The following is a 16,654-nucleotide window of genomic DNA, read 5'->3' on the forward strand; positions in this document are numbered from 1 at the left end:
TTAGCTGGGACTGAGACTGCTGGAAGAGAGAGTTTAGCTGGGACTGAGACTGCTGGAAGAGAGAGTTTAGCTGGGACTGGGACTGCTGGAAGAGAGAGTTTAGCTGGGACTGAGACTGCTGGAAGAGAGAGTTTAGCTGGGACTGGGACTGCTGGAGGAGAGAGTTTAGCTGGGACTGGGACTGCTGGAAGAGAGAGTTTAGCTGGGACTGAGACTGCTGGAAGAGAGAGCTTAGCTGGGACTGGGACTGCTGGAAGAGAGAGTTTAGCTGGGACTGGGACTGCTGAAAGAGAGAGTTTAGCTGGGACTGGGACTGCTGGAAGAGAGGGCTTAGCTGGGACTGGGACTGCTGGAAGAGAGGGCTTAGCTGGGACTGGGACTGCTGGAAGAGAGGGCTTAGCTGTGACTGGGACTGCTGGAAGAGAGGGCTTAACTGGGACTGGGACTGCTGGAAGAGAGGGCTTAGCTGGGACTGGGACTGCTGGAAGAGAGGGCTTAACTGGGACTGGGACTGCTGGAAGAGAGGGCTTAGCCGGGACTGGGACTGCTACAGAGTGAAGCCTATGGTCACATTTCAGTACGCGGACACTCTGGGGACACTCCCCCTGCTGCCAAATAGCGGAATTGCAGCCTCTGCCCTAACCATCCTACGGTCCACAAACACACTGGCCGCGTGCACCAGAAAGTGGCTCTGGAGCATCTGGAATGGGCTCACAGGGATCCTCTGTCTGCACACGCTGGCTTACGCGTCACTTTCCTGCACCCGATGCACCGAGAGGCTTCTGACAACCTCCTCCAGCTCTGCCAGGACCTGTAACATCAGATTACAGTTTTCATCACTGAAATGGACAAAACTGGCAGGGACAGTGAGACAAAACTGGCAGGGACAATAGACAAGGCTTTTTTTTTCAACGACATCTTCCGCATTTAAGCAAAAAATGCGATGCTGGAGGGAAGACACAGGCCAGGCACAAGATCTACAGCAACCGGGTTGACGTCATACGGCAGGTGCCGGGTTTTACAGTCCCAGGGGTAGTTTTACTGCTCTCGTGTTACCCTCTGCATCAAAGTGTTTGGGGGTTTTTTTTTTAATCGCTTTTATGGGTCTCATAAACTTTGAACCGAAGATTTGAGGGCCGGCCCGTCTTTTCCCCCTGCGGTACTCTACGGCAGGGGTGTCCAACTCCAGGCCTCGAGGGCCGCAGTGTCTGCAGGTATTTGTTGCAACCGTGCACTGCACCACCTGATTTAACTAATTAGCTCCCCTCCTGGATCAAGGAGGGAAAGGAACTAGTTTAATCAGGTGGTGTAGTGCAGTGTTTCTCAACCGGGGGTCCGCGGACCCCTAGTGGTCCGTGGTGTAATTGCAAGGGGTCCGTGAAAATAAAATATCTTTAAAAAAAAGATCCTATGACATTTATAGAAATAGGATTATTTTACTCAAATGTGACTGAGACCTTTATCTACCTAAAGTATAAAGGGTAACAGGACTTTCTTCTCTAATTACATCTGTTTCACAAGTGTAATTTATTGTATTTTAATAAGAGATCTCGCTCCTGTTTGCATTGTTAAAAGTTACTGCATAAAAATGCTGTTTTTACATCTATCTGAAAGTTACTGAATACATATTCTGTTTTGTTACATATATCTGAAAGTTACTGCATAAGAATTCTGTTTTGTTATATATATCTGAAAGTTACTGAATACATATTCTGTCTTGTTACATATATCTGAAAGTTACTGAATACATATTCTGTTTTGTTACACATAACTGAAAGTTACTGAATACATATTCTGTTTTGTTACATATATCTGAAAGTTACTGAATACATATTCTGTTTTGTTACATATATCTGAAAGTTACTGAATACATATTCTGTTTTGTTACATATATCTGAAAGTTACTGAATACTTATTCTGTTTTGTTACATATATCTGAAAGTTACTGAATACATATTCTGTTTTGTTACATATATCTGAAAGTTACTGCATAAGAATTCTGTTTTGTTAACTATATCTAAGTTACCACTGAAAGCTCTTATTTTTGCCCCAAAGAGTGAATAAATGCTATAATGCAATTTAAAATGCAGTTTCTACTGTTTCTATCAAATTGCAACCCCCCTCCCCCAAGATCAGGTGAAGGGGTCCTCAGGGTAGACCAAAAATACGCAGGGGGTCCAGGACCCCAAAAAGGTTGAGAACCACTGATGTAGTGCATGGTTGCAATACGTGCAGACACTGCGGCCCTCCAGGCCTGAAGTTGGACGCCCCTGCTCAACGGTCTGTACCATATCTATGCAGGGTCACGCCAGTAGGGGGGGGCGCGACCGTTCTTAAAATGTTTGTGAGCGCGTGCGTCTAAACTATACGTATGCTGTCGTAACACGTTAAACATTTTGCCCTTTTTTTGAATTAATATCAAAATCATCACTGGTACGAAAATTGGTATAATATATCCCCCTACACACCTCTTTCCCCACCTAGTTTCCCCCTCTCGTATTCTGTCACTTGGTATTGTCCGCGCGGCTTCGTCCGAGGTGAGATTGCGAAGAAGTCCGTCGACGGATATGTAAGTAAGACGGTCTCTGTCGCCTTAAACCTGCCCAAATAAAGCAGCCTATAAAGTGTTGGAGTGTTTCTGATGTGTCAACCTGCCTTTTTTGGGGTTGTCGCTTAGCTAAAAAACACGCTTCAGACGAGCTAGCTTTAGCTTCGCTGAACCGCGGGAAACGCCTGGCGCCCATTTCACGGTGCTGACGTCATCCGCCGGGCCAGGCGACTCAGGATATGCTGTGGACTAGAAGAGCCCCGCTACAACGTAGCGGTTTGGTGATCCACCCGTCTAAATCTCCCTCCTCTTCATCCTGCCAGCTAACCGCCTTCCCCCTGCCCCTAAACCCACCACCCCCCACTCCAACTCCCTCCCCCCAATTGCTCAGAATCGTCTGAAATGCCGAGAAAAGTGGTTTTTAGCCATTTTTAGAAAACGCATATTTTGCATAATTATGCATAATTATTGTAATTTTCTGCTATTTTTCTGGTCCTCTCTGGATCAATACCTACCACCTCCAAAAAAAAATCAGGTTCATAAGTGAATTTTTGCAAAAATGCATATTTTACATAATGCCAAAACATTTCTAAATCCCAGAAATTTTTTTTATATAGGTGAAAAAAATCAAAGATGAACAGAATCATCTGACATGCCAAGAAAAGTGGTTTTTAGCCATTTTTAGAAAAACGCATATTTTGCATATTTATGCATAATTATACATAATTTTAATTTTCTGGGATTTTCCCCTTACTCTCTGTGAGACAATACCTACCACCTCCAAAAAGAATTAGGATCATAAGTGCTTTAGTTTTCGGTCCCCTATCTACACTAACACACACACACACACACACTAACACCACACACACACACACATTACGAAAATATGGGAGTTGATAATGTTGTAAATAATATGTAACTCAGGATATGTTGTAAATAATATGTAATATTAGCTACTCGTTTGAAAATGCACAGTCAATACCAGACTTTCCAATTACAAATCAAAGACAACGACCCCGTTTCGTTCACAACAAAGTCAAAGCAGTGGGTTTGTCCTTGTTAGCTGTCTCATCTTCATATTTTGCTAACGTGTCTGTTTTAACCTAATGTGTTCGGGTAAACATGTGTTGACTGGTTTTACTGCTACATTTGTACATCCAACACTATGGGGTGTTAATTGATCAAAAATTAGGAATATGGTTACCTAAAATGTGTCTACAGTTGCTAGTGTAAACTACTAATAAGACACGTTAGCCCCCTAGCTAACGGGTCTGACCCTTTAGTCGAGCGGTTAGTGATGTCGCCTTGTGGTGCAGTACACCCCGTATCGAATCCCGCACCGGGCAAGAAAATAACCGGTTACACTAGATTGTGTTGTTTGTTGCAATGATCATATTCTCTCATGGAGCTATCTGAAACTTCATTAAAGCTAATCTAATCTCATTTAATTGTCCAGCATAATCTACAACCAATGAGGGGGGGAAACCCCGGAAAGTTAGGCCTGGACTTTCCATCACCGACCACAGCTGCGTCTCCTGTACCTGCTTGATGGCAGGCCGTCTGCTCTTCCTCTCCATCAGACAGCAGCAGGCCATGGCGTAGACGCCTTCTGCCTGGGACAGCTCCCAGTCCTTCATCTTCTCGTCCATAAAGGCCTCCAGTGTCAGGTCCTCATCTTCATCGTCTATATCGTACCTCAGCTCTATCTGGGGGGTCACACAGGATAACGAGAAGGCAAGGCAGATTTCTTTGCGTGAGTATATTTCATACACAAAGTCAAGTCAGATTGCTTTACACAGGGCATACAATGACGTTACATAAGGAATACAATTAGATTCAAAAAAAAAAAAATTTTTTTAAAGTAAATAAAAGATAAAAATGTAATGAAATAAAAGAACATTTAAAAGTGGATGTGATAACTTCCATAATATTGGCACCCTGGTCAGAATTCCCAACCGCAGTATTTCTTGTGACGAGGTCAGACAACAAAAAAGTGTGCATGGTGGATCAACACAAACACATGGAATGGTAATGGGTTTTTTTTTAAATTATTTTTGCTCTTTGTAAATGACATTAACAAAAGAAGAAGAAGTTCTAAATTACTAGACAAATTATCATTAGCGTGTACCAGGCCTCTGGCACTTTTCTGAGGGTAATGGGATTTTACCTAAAATGCATCACTTCCTGTCTGATACTAACACCTCTGGCCAGTGCACTTACCAGTACACCAGCGATAGAATAGAAGGGTCTCCAGTTCAGATGAATGTGTCATTGCATCTTGAACAGCCTGATTATAACATTAATAACAATTAAAAGTTAATGTTTTAGGGTCGAGTTTACCATTATGGCTGATTAAAAAGAAGGCAAGGACAGGCAGAACATTGCTTAAAAGGTAGAACAAGTAGGATTTTCCTAAAAATCAGTGTATAGACTCCTACAAAAACAATCCCTCTCAGTCATCACTTATGACCCACTAGACGTGTGTGGTGGGTCCAAGGGAACGAACGCCAGCCAGGATGACTGTTGGAACTGCCGGTCTGCATGGGCAAGCAGTTAGCTTTGCCTGCTCTGCTTTCGCGTCCTGTCAGACTGCCCTCGGTGCTTCCTCCTCGGGCGCAGCTCCAGGCAAGGGCCGTGGTCCCTGGGCCCACCAGACACAGCAGACCAGGCTCCCCAAGCCGATCCAACGCCAGCTCTCCCAGCCAGACACCCTCGACACATTTCCCCACACTCCACACGACGACACAAAAAACACCATACTCAACGCCAGGCGAGGCCGCCGCCAGACCACCCCCAGTGCCACCGGAACCGCCGGTCCACATGGGCCAGCAGCCAGTTCGGCCTGCCCCACTTCTGCGTCCTGTCAGATCACCCTTGATGTTACCTCCTCGGTCACAGCTCCAGGCAGGGCCGTGGTCCCTGGGCCCACAAGACGCAGCAGACCAAGCTCTCCCAGCTGATCCAGCGCTAGTTCTCCCAGCCATTAAACAAAGACAAAACTTAAACGCAGACGTGGACAAAGACACTGCATGGACGGTACTCGTGAGGCCGCCGCAAACGTGAATTCACGCCGCCATCTTCCCACACCGGTAATGGATGAGGCTGCTGAAAACGTGAATTTTGCTGCCATCTTCCCACACCGGAAGCGGTAATAAGAATCTAGCTGACCATTTATGTTTGACTTCAGCTTCCACACCATCTTTTCCAGACACTTCATTAAAATAGAGGTCTGGGCTGCTGGTCTATAGTCATTATTTTCCAGGGGAACAGCCTTTTTTGGAGGAGGAGTGATATAATTGCCTTTTTCCAGAGAGATGGAACTATATGTGAATCAACAGACCTTTGACAGACAGACACCCAGGTTGGTGTAAGATCCTTTGCATGTCTTCAAAAGGAAAGCTGAGACACCATCAGGGCCTGTTGCCTTATTGGTGTGTGTTCTTTTAAATAGTCTTGTGACTTCTTTGGGACTAATATCTATCCTTGGAACACAATCATCAATTGTTATGGTGTTAGCGGCACTGTCGCGTTCTAAAGAGCAATCATGTGAATCAAACCTAATGTAGAAGTTGTTCAAGTCATTTGTCATAGTACTGTCATCTGTTGTGTGCAGTGTTTCCTGGTGGGAGTCATATTTGTAATAGATTTCATAGTGGCCCACAGTGTCTTTGTATTATTTGCACAGAAATCCTTTTCAGTGGATTCCCTGTATTGTCTTTTTGCTGTGTTGACTTTCTGGTTCAATTCCCTGATCTTAGCTGCACTTGGTCCTTATTCCTGAAAGCAAGTCTCTTGTGTTTGATACACAATCCTTTATGTCCTTAGTAATGTAGGACTTGTTGTTAGGATGCTGTCTTATTGTCTTTTGAGGTATCAGCATCCACACAGAAGTTAATATAAGCTGTGAGGACTTCTGCGGATTTGTTCAAGTCAGACAGATGGAAGATTTATGATCTGCATATTTGATTTGGCAAAGATTTTACACCTGGATGCCCTTCCTGAGGCAACCCTCCCAAATTGTCCAGGCTTGGGACCGGCACTAAGAATGCACTGGCTTCGGGGTCCGCGGTGGTGTAGCGGTCTAAGCATCGGCTTTGTGTCGATGTAGTTGCCCACTGGGGACCGGGGTTTGCACCCCGGTCTCGTCAGATCCGACTATGGCCGGACTCGACGAAGCAGCAATAATTGGCAACGCTGTCTTCGGGAGGGGGGCAGAGTCGGCTTGTGTTCGTCACATGAATGCGTCTCTGGGTGTGTCGGAAAAAGCAGTGGTTCGGCCTGGATTCTCCTTGTCGCGAAAGTGGCCAGGCGTCTCCTTCGAGACTGCCGGCCGGAGAGACGCAGTTGGCGAACACATGCAGTATGAGGGTGGGGGTTTGAACTAAAAATAGGGATCGATTGGCCACTAAATTGGGAGAAAAAGGGAAAAATCAGAAATAAATTAAAAAAAAAGAAGAATGCACTGGCTTGTGCATCCTCAGTGGCTGGGTATGACATGCAGGTGGCTGGTGTGACAAGAGGAAGATGCAAAGGACAGGAAGAGATGGAAACGGATGATCCGCTGTGGTGACCCCTAACAGGAGCCGCCGAAAGTAATAGTAGTAGTAGTAGTAGAGACCGATGGAAGATGTCCCAGTCTCTGCTCAAGTAAAACCTCTTCAGAGTTTCAATACTGTCAGTGGACCAGACTTTAACAGTTTTAACAAGAGGTTTGCTCCTCTTAAGGACTGAGCAGTAGATGGAAATGAGCTGAACAGTGTTGTCATCCGAATTGGACAGTGGTGGATTGGCTCTAGCTGTATTTGCACTCTGGATATTTCCATAGCATTTGTCAAGAATTTTACTCTTTTCTAGTGTCACATTTAATATACTGTTCAAGACATTTCAAGTTTGCAATGGTTGAAATCTCCCAAAATGAGCATGGGAGCATCTGGTGTACATTTTAACTGTCTATGTACACAGTCCACCACTTGGGCCACGGCTGTCCCTGTGTTTCCACTTGGGGCATATAAACAGCACGAATCACAATGTTCCCAAACTCCCTCGGAAGGGAGATTGGCCGGAGACTCAAGCATAATAGCTCAACATCCGGGTTACAGATACTTTCTTGTGTGGCGTATTGCCTACATCACTTGTCATTAATATTAACGCATAGTCTTGTCTTACGCGACTCAGAACCTCTATCCCAACATGCCAGGGAAAAGCCATCCAACTCAACGAGCGAGCTAGAAATGTCCTGATGCTGCCAAATTTTTGTAAAAACCATGACACATGACTTATAGTACTCGTAGCGGGTTCTGGTGTAAAGTTTGAGTTCGCTCATCCTATTCCTCAGGGAGTGTGCATTACACAGGCTCATCGACGGCAAGTGTGGCCTATACCCTCTTCTTCTGAGCCCGTCTTACTCCCCCTCGTTTGCCTCTGCGCCATTGTTTTTGTGGCGTTTCCCCGTTCTCGGACCGATTGTCTCGCCATCAGTACCTCTATGGTATTTGTAGTTCCTCGGGCAGGTCACCAAAAAGGTGTATTCTTGCCCCACTGGAGGTTTGCAGTGACAGGAGTATTTCCCTGTTGTAAACACGTGTTTCATGGTTGTTTCCGGGGAATGTTGTTGTTTGACTGTGGCTTACTGCAAAAAGCAACAAAAGCAGTCCCGTGTGGAAAAATCTGCAAAAACTCGCCATTTTGCGGTGTTACGTAACATTAATACAAAACCAGAAATGAAACTGGGACATATCAATCACTCAATCACAATTAAATCACAGTTTATGCAGCAGCACAGTTGTCCAGGTTGCCAACAGAGCAGCGCCACTGGAAGTCACATAGAACGGTCCATGCGGTGCACAGAAAAACCCGCCGGTTGTTTAGCCCTATCAGCTGTATTGGGGCCCAGCCAAGTCTCTGTAAAACCGAACACACAACAGTCCTTCGTGCCCCTTTGAGAGCTTAATCGGCAATGAAGTTCGTCCGGCTTGGTGTCGAGGGACTGGACGTTAGACAGCAGTTTGTTGGGAATCGGGGGCCAGGTAGGATGCCGTCGTAGCCTCACCAGGGCACCACCTCATTAACCTCACCTCCGGCAGTGCTGTCTGCAGCCATTACTCCATGGTGGTACCTGTTTATTGTACGTAATCTCTCTCGGCAAATCCCACGGCTTCCAGCTGTTAGGAACGTCTAATCCTATGTCCAGTAAAGTCTGGCAATCATAGGTAATTGTGTGAGCGAGACGTGTTTTGTGCAACAGAAGCGACATATAACACGAGAACAAACAACAAAGCCAGAGAGTAGCTCATAGTCAGTCGCTATAGTACGGCGCCATCTTCATATTAAGTGATAAATGCCCCTTAAACAATCAGATCATATTGGCTTAATCCAGAATGGTGCCAGATGGCTGCCAAGGTGTGTTGTTCCCATCTGTTTTGTGTGAATTTGTATGTTTGTAGTGTCTCCTCCAACCAGATGAGATTCACCTTCCTATGAGAGGAACTTTTTTTTTGGATCCCCCCCCCCTTTTTCGCCCCAATTGTACCCGTTCAATTACCCCACTCTTCCGAGCCGTCCCGGTCGCTGCTCCACCCCCTCTGTTGATCCGGGGAGGGCTGCAGACTACCACGTCTCCTCCGATACATGTGGACTTGCCAGCCGCTTCTTTTTCACCTGACAGTGAGGAGTTTCGCCAGGGGGACGTAGCGTGTGGGAGGATCACGCTATTCCCCCCGGTTCCCCCTCTCCCTCAAACAGGCGCCCCGAGTGACCAGAGGAGGCGCTAGTGCAGTGACCAGGACACATACCCACATCCGGCTTCCCACCCACGTGCTACGGCCCCCTGGTGAAACTCCTCACTTTCAGGTGAAAAGAAGCAGCTGGCGACTCCACATGTATCGGAGGAGGCATGTGGTAGTCTGCAGCCCTCTCTGGATCGGCAGAGGGGGCTGGATACAATTGAGGCTGGATACAATTGGGGAGAATAAGGGGGGGGGGGGGGATTTTCCAAAAAAGACCCCAAAAAAACCACTGGAAGTATGAATACCCTCTCGTCTGGACCAGTTGTATACACATTTCTCCCATTTGTTAAACTGTTGTTGCTCTTTCACGCTCTACTTGTAGATATCAATCATTCCCTATCACTCTTACTTTCTTGCCGCCTTGGATATTAATGGCGAGGCAGGTATCTTTTATAGACACTCCAACATTGTTAATTCCCTGGAATGCTTTTCTTTTCTCCTCTACTTTACAATCTCTATGTACTTCATGTTCAATGCCTCACAAAGTTAAACCCCTTGTATGTGTAAACTCACTTGGCCGACCTTAAAAACTTTTATTTTCGGCTTCTAATTCTTGTGCTAGAACAATGCCAGAAACTGAAAGAGCCCCTATTGTGCTGCTCACCAGGAACTGTGGGTCACGCTTTTCATCGACTGGCCGGAGTCCAGACAGTATTTCCAACAACACCTGTAGATGACAGAGAGATGGGGTTAAACACCTGCGTCTGGACAAAAGCAAACCTTTATCCCCCCCCCATCGCCGGCCGATTCGACAGACGCGTTATAGGTCCCACCGTTCCCACAGCTCTCGTTGTGTGATGTGGTCTTTGCTGTATTCTGCACCACATGTGAGGTCAGCCAAGTTGATAAACGGAGCTGACCTTAGACCATTAATGTTAATGTCGTCTTGAACAGCGCTGAAACCTTTTAACTTGAATCATGGATTCATACTTAAACTGGGTGTTTTGAGCCTACCAACACTACATACAGCTGTTGTAGCAAATACCACGGAAGGCCATGGCCGCGTTTCCCGTACACACAGACTGCTCAGTATTACGGCTGCTCATGGGAGAGCCAGCCCTGGGAAAAACCAACATTGGAGCGGTGTCTTCCCGCTACCCCGCCCTGCTGTCCCATGTAGAGATGAAAATGACATGTCTTTACATTTAGTCATTCTGTTATGGCCTATAATACATACATGTAAACCTACCATCCATGTTACTGAGCTGTGTTACCGTACATGGACCGCTGGCAGATGACACGTGACAGATTAGAGTCTGCCTCTTGCCTCTAAAGATTATCAGAATCCCAGACTAGTCGTCTCTTTTCCCCCCCCTTTTCCCCCCAACTGTATCCAGCCGATTACCCCACTCTTCCAAGCTGTCCCGGTCTCTGCTCCACCCCCTCTGCTGATCCTGGGAGGGCTCCAGACTACCACACGCCTCCTCCAATACACGTGGAATCACCAGCCGCTTCTTTTCACCTGACAGTGAGGAGTTTCACCAGGGGGACGTAGCGCGTGGGAGGATCGCGCTATTCCCCCCAGTTCCCCCTCCCCCCTGAACAGGTGCCCCGACCGACCAGAGGAGGCGCTAGTGCAGCGACCAGGACACACACCCACATCCGGCTTCCCACCCGCAGACACGGCCAATTGCGTCTGTAGGGACGTCCGACCAAGCCGGAGGTAACACGGGGATTCGAACCGGCGATCCCCGTGTTGGCAGGCAACGGAATAGACCGCTACGCTACGCGGACGCCCCCACTAGTCGTCTCTTACTCAGTTACAGGTCAACACTGACCGTAAACATAGCAAACGGTTCATAGACATCAGATATGACCAAGAATTTAGCATATTAACGCATTCATTACCGTGGAATCCCCCCCCTCCCAGAATTGCCCCATGTACAAATCCTTGGCTCAAATAAATCCAGATTTAACATCATACTGTCCAAAACTTCGTTTTTTAAGATAACACAACTGACCACATGAACTACAGTACAATGCAATGCTAGATTGTCTTTTTAACGGTAACCAGTGATCTTAAAAACATCTCATAACCCCCCCCAGAGTCTACTCCCAAAAAGGTCCTCATTTTAACAAGTAGGCAGTAGTGTAAGCTGTAGTCCTGGTATCCTGGGCCTGGTTATGTATGCGTCAGTAGTCTCTGGAGAGCCATGCAAAGACAGAAATTGCTGAGTTGGCGTTCTTTTGAGTTTTACTGTTGTTGCAGTTTTTCCAATACTTTGTACAGTTCACAACAACACGATCTGTGTGTGTGTGTGTGTGTGTGCGTGTGTGTGCAGCTTACCACTCCAAAGCTGAAGATGTCAGACTTCGGCGTGATCTCACCCCTCAAAGCCTCGGGTGCCATGTAAGCGCGAGTCCCAATGATGTGCTCCGTCCTGAAGGTCGTGGACGTCCTCTTGGCCGACGCTCTGGTCAGCCCGAAGTCAGAGATCTTCGCCACTAAGTTTTCATCTAGCAGAATATTGGCGCTGTCGGAGGAAGGTGGGGGGGGGGGTAAATGCCTCAAGGACGACCCATGCATACAGGTGTTGATTGACACACCATACGTGACTCTTGTTCAGATGTATGGTCAGGTTTGATGTTGACGGTTGATGACAGCATCGTTTGAATGGAAAAAACAAACGTCTTAAGACCAGCGCCGTACCTTTTAACATCCCTGTGAACATGATGGTTGCTGTGCAGGTACTCCAGTCCCCGTGCTGTCCCCGCCGCTATCAAGCATCTCTGCAGCCACGACAGTGGAGGACTACTATCCTGTGAGGAGAATTTGTTTTATATATCTGTGCATAAGGAGGCAAAACTGTATGCATGATTTAAGTTCATTTTTGGGGGGGATTTTATTCTCCCCAATTGTACCTGTCCAATTACCCCACTCTTTCGAGCCGTCCCGGTCGCTGCTCCACCCCCCTCTGCCGATCTGGGGAGGGCTGCAGACTACCACATGCCTCCTCCCATACATGTGGAGTCGCCAGCAGCTTCTTTTCACCTGACACTGAGGAGTTTCTCCAGGGGGACATAGTGCGTGGGAGGATCACGCTATTCCCCCCAGTCCCCCCCCCCAAACAGGCGCCTCGACCAACCAGAGCAGGCGCTAGTGCAGCGACCAGGACACACACCCATATCTGACGCCCGACCAAGCCGGAGGTAACACGGGGATTCGAACCGGAGATCCCTGCGTTGGTAGGCAACAGAATAGACCGCTCCGCTACCCTGACGCCCGTCTGTGTTCTTTCACATCCATCCGAGGAGGACGTATTTGAAGACAAAACCAACTACATTCTATTAAATCATATTTTAACCCTGATTTACACTCAGATGGATTACTGCGATCAGCGAGCGACGTCCCAGGTCCTTACCCTGACTTAAGCCACACCACACCACACCAAGCTTCATTATATACGTGTATACCCAAGAACCCACAAATAAATTGTATTGAACTGTTGTCTGTTGAGGCTGGGTTGGTATTCTCACCATGCAGTCTAGGCGGTCCAGCAGAGAACCGTTGGCCATGAAGCTGTACACCAAACACAGCTGCTGTCCATCGCTGGTGAAGCCAACCATGTCCACCAAGTTTTCATGTTTCAATCTGTGAAATAAAAATCACAACAGGACGGTGTCAAATGGCAGTGGCTCAGAATGTGCTTTAACTGGAGTACTGGAAGGGTGGAGGGAACCGCACGGGGACACTTTTGAGTAGTTGTTGACCGGGCTTCCCAATTTCCTTCAATTCTTCTTCTTCGTCTTTCAGCTTTTTTCTCTGTTTTTCAGGGGTCGTCGCCGCAGCAGATTTTACAGTCTCTGTCAGGACCCTGTGAGGGCACAGCACCAATGCTGGCCGCTGTTAATGCGGGCCTTGACCCATCCGGCGTGGTCTTGTCAAGCCGTATACCGATTTGGCAGAATTTTACATCGGACGCCCTCCCCGACACAACCCCTATCCCTATGGACGGGGGGCACAGGTAAAGCGCTGGATGCCATCCCAGTATTCATGGACTTGTGCCCATGCCTGTCACCATTTTCTACCAAGTGATTTTCTAAACTTTTAAGTATTGACTGCAAATGGCCTCATCTGGTAAACTCTGCCCATCTAAATGCCTTAAACTGGGCTTCATTAGATGCTGCAAATTGCTTTCATCTTCTATTTGACCCAGATCTGTATCAAATGATGCCCCAAGCACAAAAACCACCTACTATATGGCGGTGCTGTGGTCTTCGTCTGGCCTTCTTCTCCACAGACGCACCAGCGACGCCATTACTCTAATGCGCCATTAAACTGATTTAGATGCCTGCTTGAGAGGCCGCTCACGTCGTAGCGCTGCAGCTAATAAAACTGATTGAAGTGTAATGGTTACGAGGTGGTCCTCGCTCAGAGAGAGAGAGAGAGAGAGAGAGACTGACTTACACTTTAAGAGTTTGGATCTCCTGGTTGAATTGAACTCGTAAGTCCTCCAGCGCGATGTCCTCCATCTAAAAGTAAGGACATTTATGCTTTGTTATTGTTATGGATCGAGAAGCCGTCGTCGTGTCTTGCGTGCAAATTCATGCGAAGGATCAGACACAAACTCACGTCATTGAGCCTCTTCACAGCGACCGGGTTGTTATTGACGAAGCCTTTGTAGACGGTCCCGAAGCCTCCCTCCCCCAGTCTGCTTCCGCCGCACGACACCGGGCGGTCATCGAAGTTGCCTGTGATTTCCATCAGTTCTTGGTAGGTGAAACTTAGACATCCTAATTATTGACAGATAAAGAAGTGTCCTAATTAGCACCAATGCTGCCCTCTGCTGGTTAAACCAAGCGGCCCGCGTCACGTCTCCAAACCAACAGGTCATCTGTGAAGAGATGTGCTGGACTCTGCTTTAACGCCCGTATGAATTGGTCAACGCGTGTCGGGTGTTATAAGAGTATAGTTACCCCGGATAATAAGAAATAATCCGTGCTCCTGCAGTGCCAAGTTGAAAAACAGAAACTAACAAGGCAGGAGATTTATAAAAACTCAAGAAATACCCACAATAAATATTAAGAATGGAGTCAACCTACGTAACATTTCCTCTGAGAGACCGTAACCCCATGCAGCTGACACGGACCTGACATCTATGGCTGCAAAGGAAGTCTGTGCAGCAGTCTATACAAGGAGGAAAAACTGAACTCAGGTGACCCCCCCCCCCACCACCACCACCACTATACTCCTGAAGAGTAAAAGCACCTGTGGGCTCTGGTTCACTTCTCCCTCGTGGATCTTCTAGTGGTAAAGTGGGAGCGTCAGGAAAAGACCGTCTCTCCGTCCCCTGCAGGACCGCCGTCTCGAGGCCGCCTTCTGCCTGCGGCGCCGAGCGGATGGGCTCTCTCTCTGGTGGACTGAACTTTTCTTCTGTGGTTTCAAGAAAAGAGGAAAAAAACGGAGGTTTCCGCAATAATTTACTCAAGTCAGGATTATAAAACTAGGCCTACGGGACATTAAGCGATGGCACAGTTCGACTTTATTGTCATTGCTCAGAGTCTTTAGTATGTGATGAACAATGAAATGTGGAATTGCATGTTTTCCAAATGCAGATGTTCATCTTCCACATGTGAGAGGTGCAACGAGGCATCATGTGCTGCTAATACTACTAGTAGTACTACTGTATGATACGCAGTGAATACGTGATTTATATATATATGGTGGAGTATAGACGTGTGCACAGGGCAACAGTGCAGTGCTACAGTTTATACAGTACAGCTACAGCTAATAAGGTTGTTAGCAAGTTATGTGCACGGTCCAGCGTCCACGGTCCACGGGCCGCACCATTACAGGGAGAGGGAGGTGAAAGCATACCAGGTAAAAGTACCCTGGCGGGTGCAAATAACTTGTGGCTCTTTAAGATGTCCACCAGTTCCCCCACAGTGGAGTTGGCAGTCCCCCAGTCCTGCAGGAGTTCAATGGTGGGGCTCTTCCCTTGAACGACAAGGGCCTCGAATCTCCTGTGGGGCAAAATTCAGATTACTGTGTGGGTGTGGGTGTGTTTTGGAGGGGGTGGGGGTGCGCATAATGATCAAATGGGCACATTAGGATTGTGTGTGTGTGTATGTGGGGGAGAGGGAGGAGGGGGGGATGCGTCTCGTGACCGGAACAGGTAAAGCGGTGGTCCGGAGGTCTTTCCACCCACCTCACATGGTGCTGGGAGTACCTCGGCTCCCCGTTGCTCCTCCGCACGGAGACCAGCACGTCTTTCCAGCGGTGCTGGGGGTCCAGAAAGTCGGACAACTTCCGCAGGGTGCCGTAGTTCAGAGCGCGGATGTAAGTGGACGAGGTCGTCGTGCCGTTCATGTTGCTGCGGTACCGACCCGCGGTGACGAACCCGGGCTTCGCGTCACCGCCTAATTCCGCGTTCCTCCGCGTCGCTGGGTAGAACCGGAGCGGGCGCGGCGTCCTGCTGCCGGCCGGGGGGAGGGGAAGCGCCGCATTTTCCGGCGTTGAGCAACTCGTTGCGAAGACCTGCTGACGTCACCGCCCACAACACGGAACTGAATCCCGGCGGTTCTTACGTGTCGGTCTGTGATGTTATTTTGGGTCTGACGGGGGATCGGCTGTTATGAGTGTGCGCGCGCGCGCGGTTTTGACCGTTACAGTACACGCGCTTGGGTGTTTTCCGTGCGTGCGTGCGTGTGTTATGATTGAGTTTAATCGTGTAACGACAACTTAAAGTGTTAACTCTTAAATGTGAAATTGTGTGTTTTTTTTCAGTCACATGTGCTCTGCCCCCCGTGTCTGTGCACAGCAAGTCACGCAGCCCAGATGCTATGCGCGTTTCTTCCAGTGATTCTTTTGAGACGCGTATTATTTCTAACACTGTGACGTCACTTCCGCAGAGAAAGACGTGAAATCGTTACTTTAACGTCGCTGTGTCGTGCAGATTCGGCTGCAGGAGTGTTCAAGGCGGAATAAAGTGTTTGAAAGGGGGGAAAAGATTCAACAATTGGTCAACTGATGGCAAAATACAATGCAAATCCAACCAACCATGTATTCCGGATAGTTTTATAACTTTTTTATTTCCTTAACATATGTACACAGATGTACGCGTCGTCGTTAGAGCAAGAAGACAACGCAAGAGGCAAGACGTCCAACTAAAGTTTAAATCACAGAGACAAGACAGAAAAGACAGTGGTGTAACCCTGTAGGCTCTAGCAGGGTTTATACCTACAGGCCCCCCCCCCCCCCCACCAAATCAAAGAAATCCAACTCAGGAACCACAGACTGACAAGACTGTGCAACACTGCTAAACGTCACGCTCCTACTTACTTTGTTCGTTCTTTTAACTTTTTACTTTACTTTTATTTT

The 16,654-nt window shown here is 47.7% G+C and overlaps 1 protein-coding gene across 2 annotated transcripts; it reads right to left on the bottom strand.

Annotated features, from left to right (window-relative positions):
- Positions 1-435: 435 nt before the first annotated feature.
- Positions 436-15,875, bottom strand: irak4 (interleukin-1 receptor-associated kinase 4). Of its 2 annotated transcripts, XM_056281257.1 has the most exons (11): positions 15,483-15,875; positions 15,152-15,297; positions 14,543-14,707; positions 13,907-14,067; positions 13,742-13,806; positions 12,811-12,925; positions 11,984-12,093; positions 11,621-11,807; positions 9,938-10,000; positions 4,090-4,254; positions 436-811 (listed from the first exon to the last, which is right to left on the bottom strand). In XM_056281257.1, the coding sequence occupies exons 1-11, from the start codon at positions 15,641-15,643 to the stop codon at positions 743-745; spliced, it is 1,407 nt and encodes a 468-aa protein (XP_056137232.1). In that variant the 5' UTR covers positions 15,644-15,875; the 3' UTR covers positions 436-742. The 2 variants fall into 2 exon arrangements, with proteins under 2 accessions (XP_056137232.1, XP_056137233.1); XM_056281258.1 differs by lacking the exon at positions 15,152-15,297 and having other exon boundaries at positions 15,483-15,573.
- Between the last annotated feature and the right edge of the window lie 779 nt (positions 15,876-16,654).

Source organism: Lampris incognitus, chromosome 6 (genome assembly GCF_029633865.1).
Source record: "Lampris incognitus isolate fLamInc1 chromosome 6, fLamInc1.hap2, whole genome shotgun sequence".
Classification (NCBI taxonomy): Eukaryota; Metazoa; Chordata; class Actinopteri; order Lampriformes; family Lampridae; genus Lampris; species Lampris incognitus.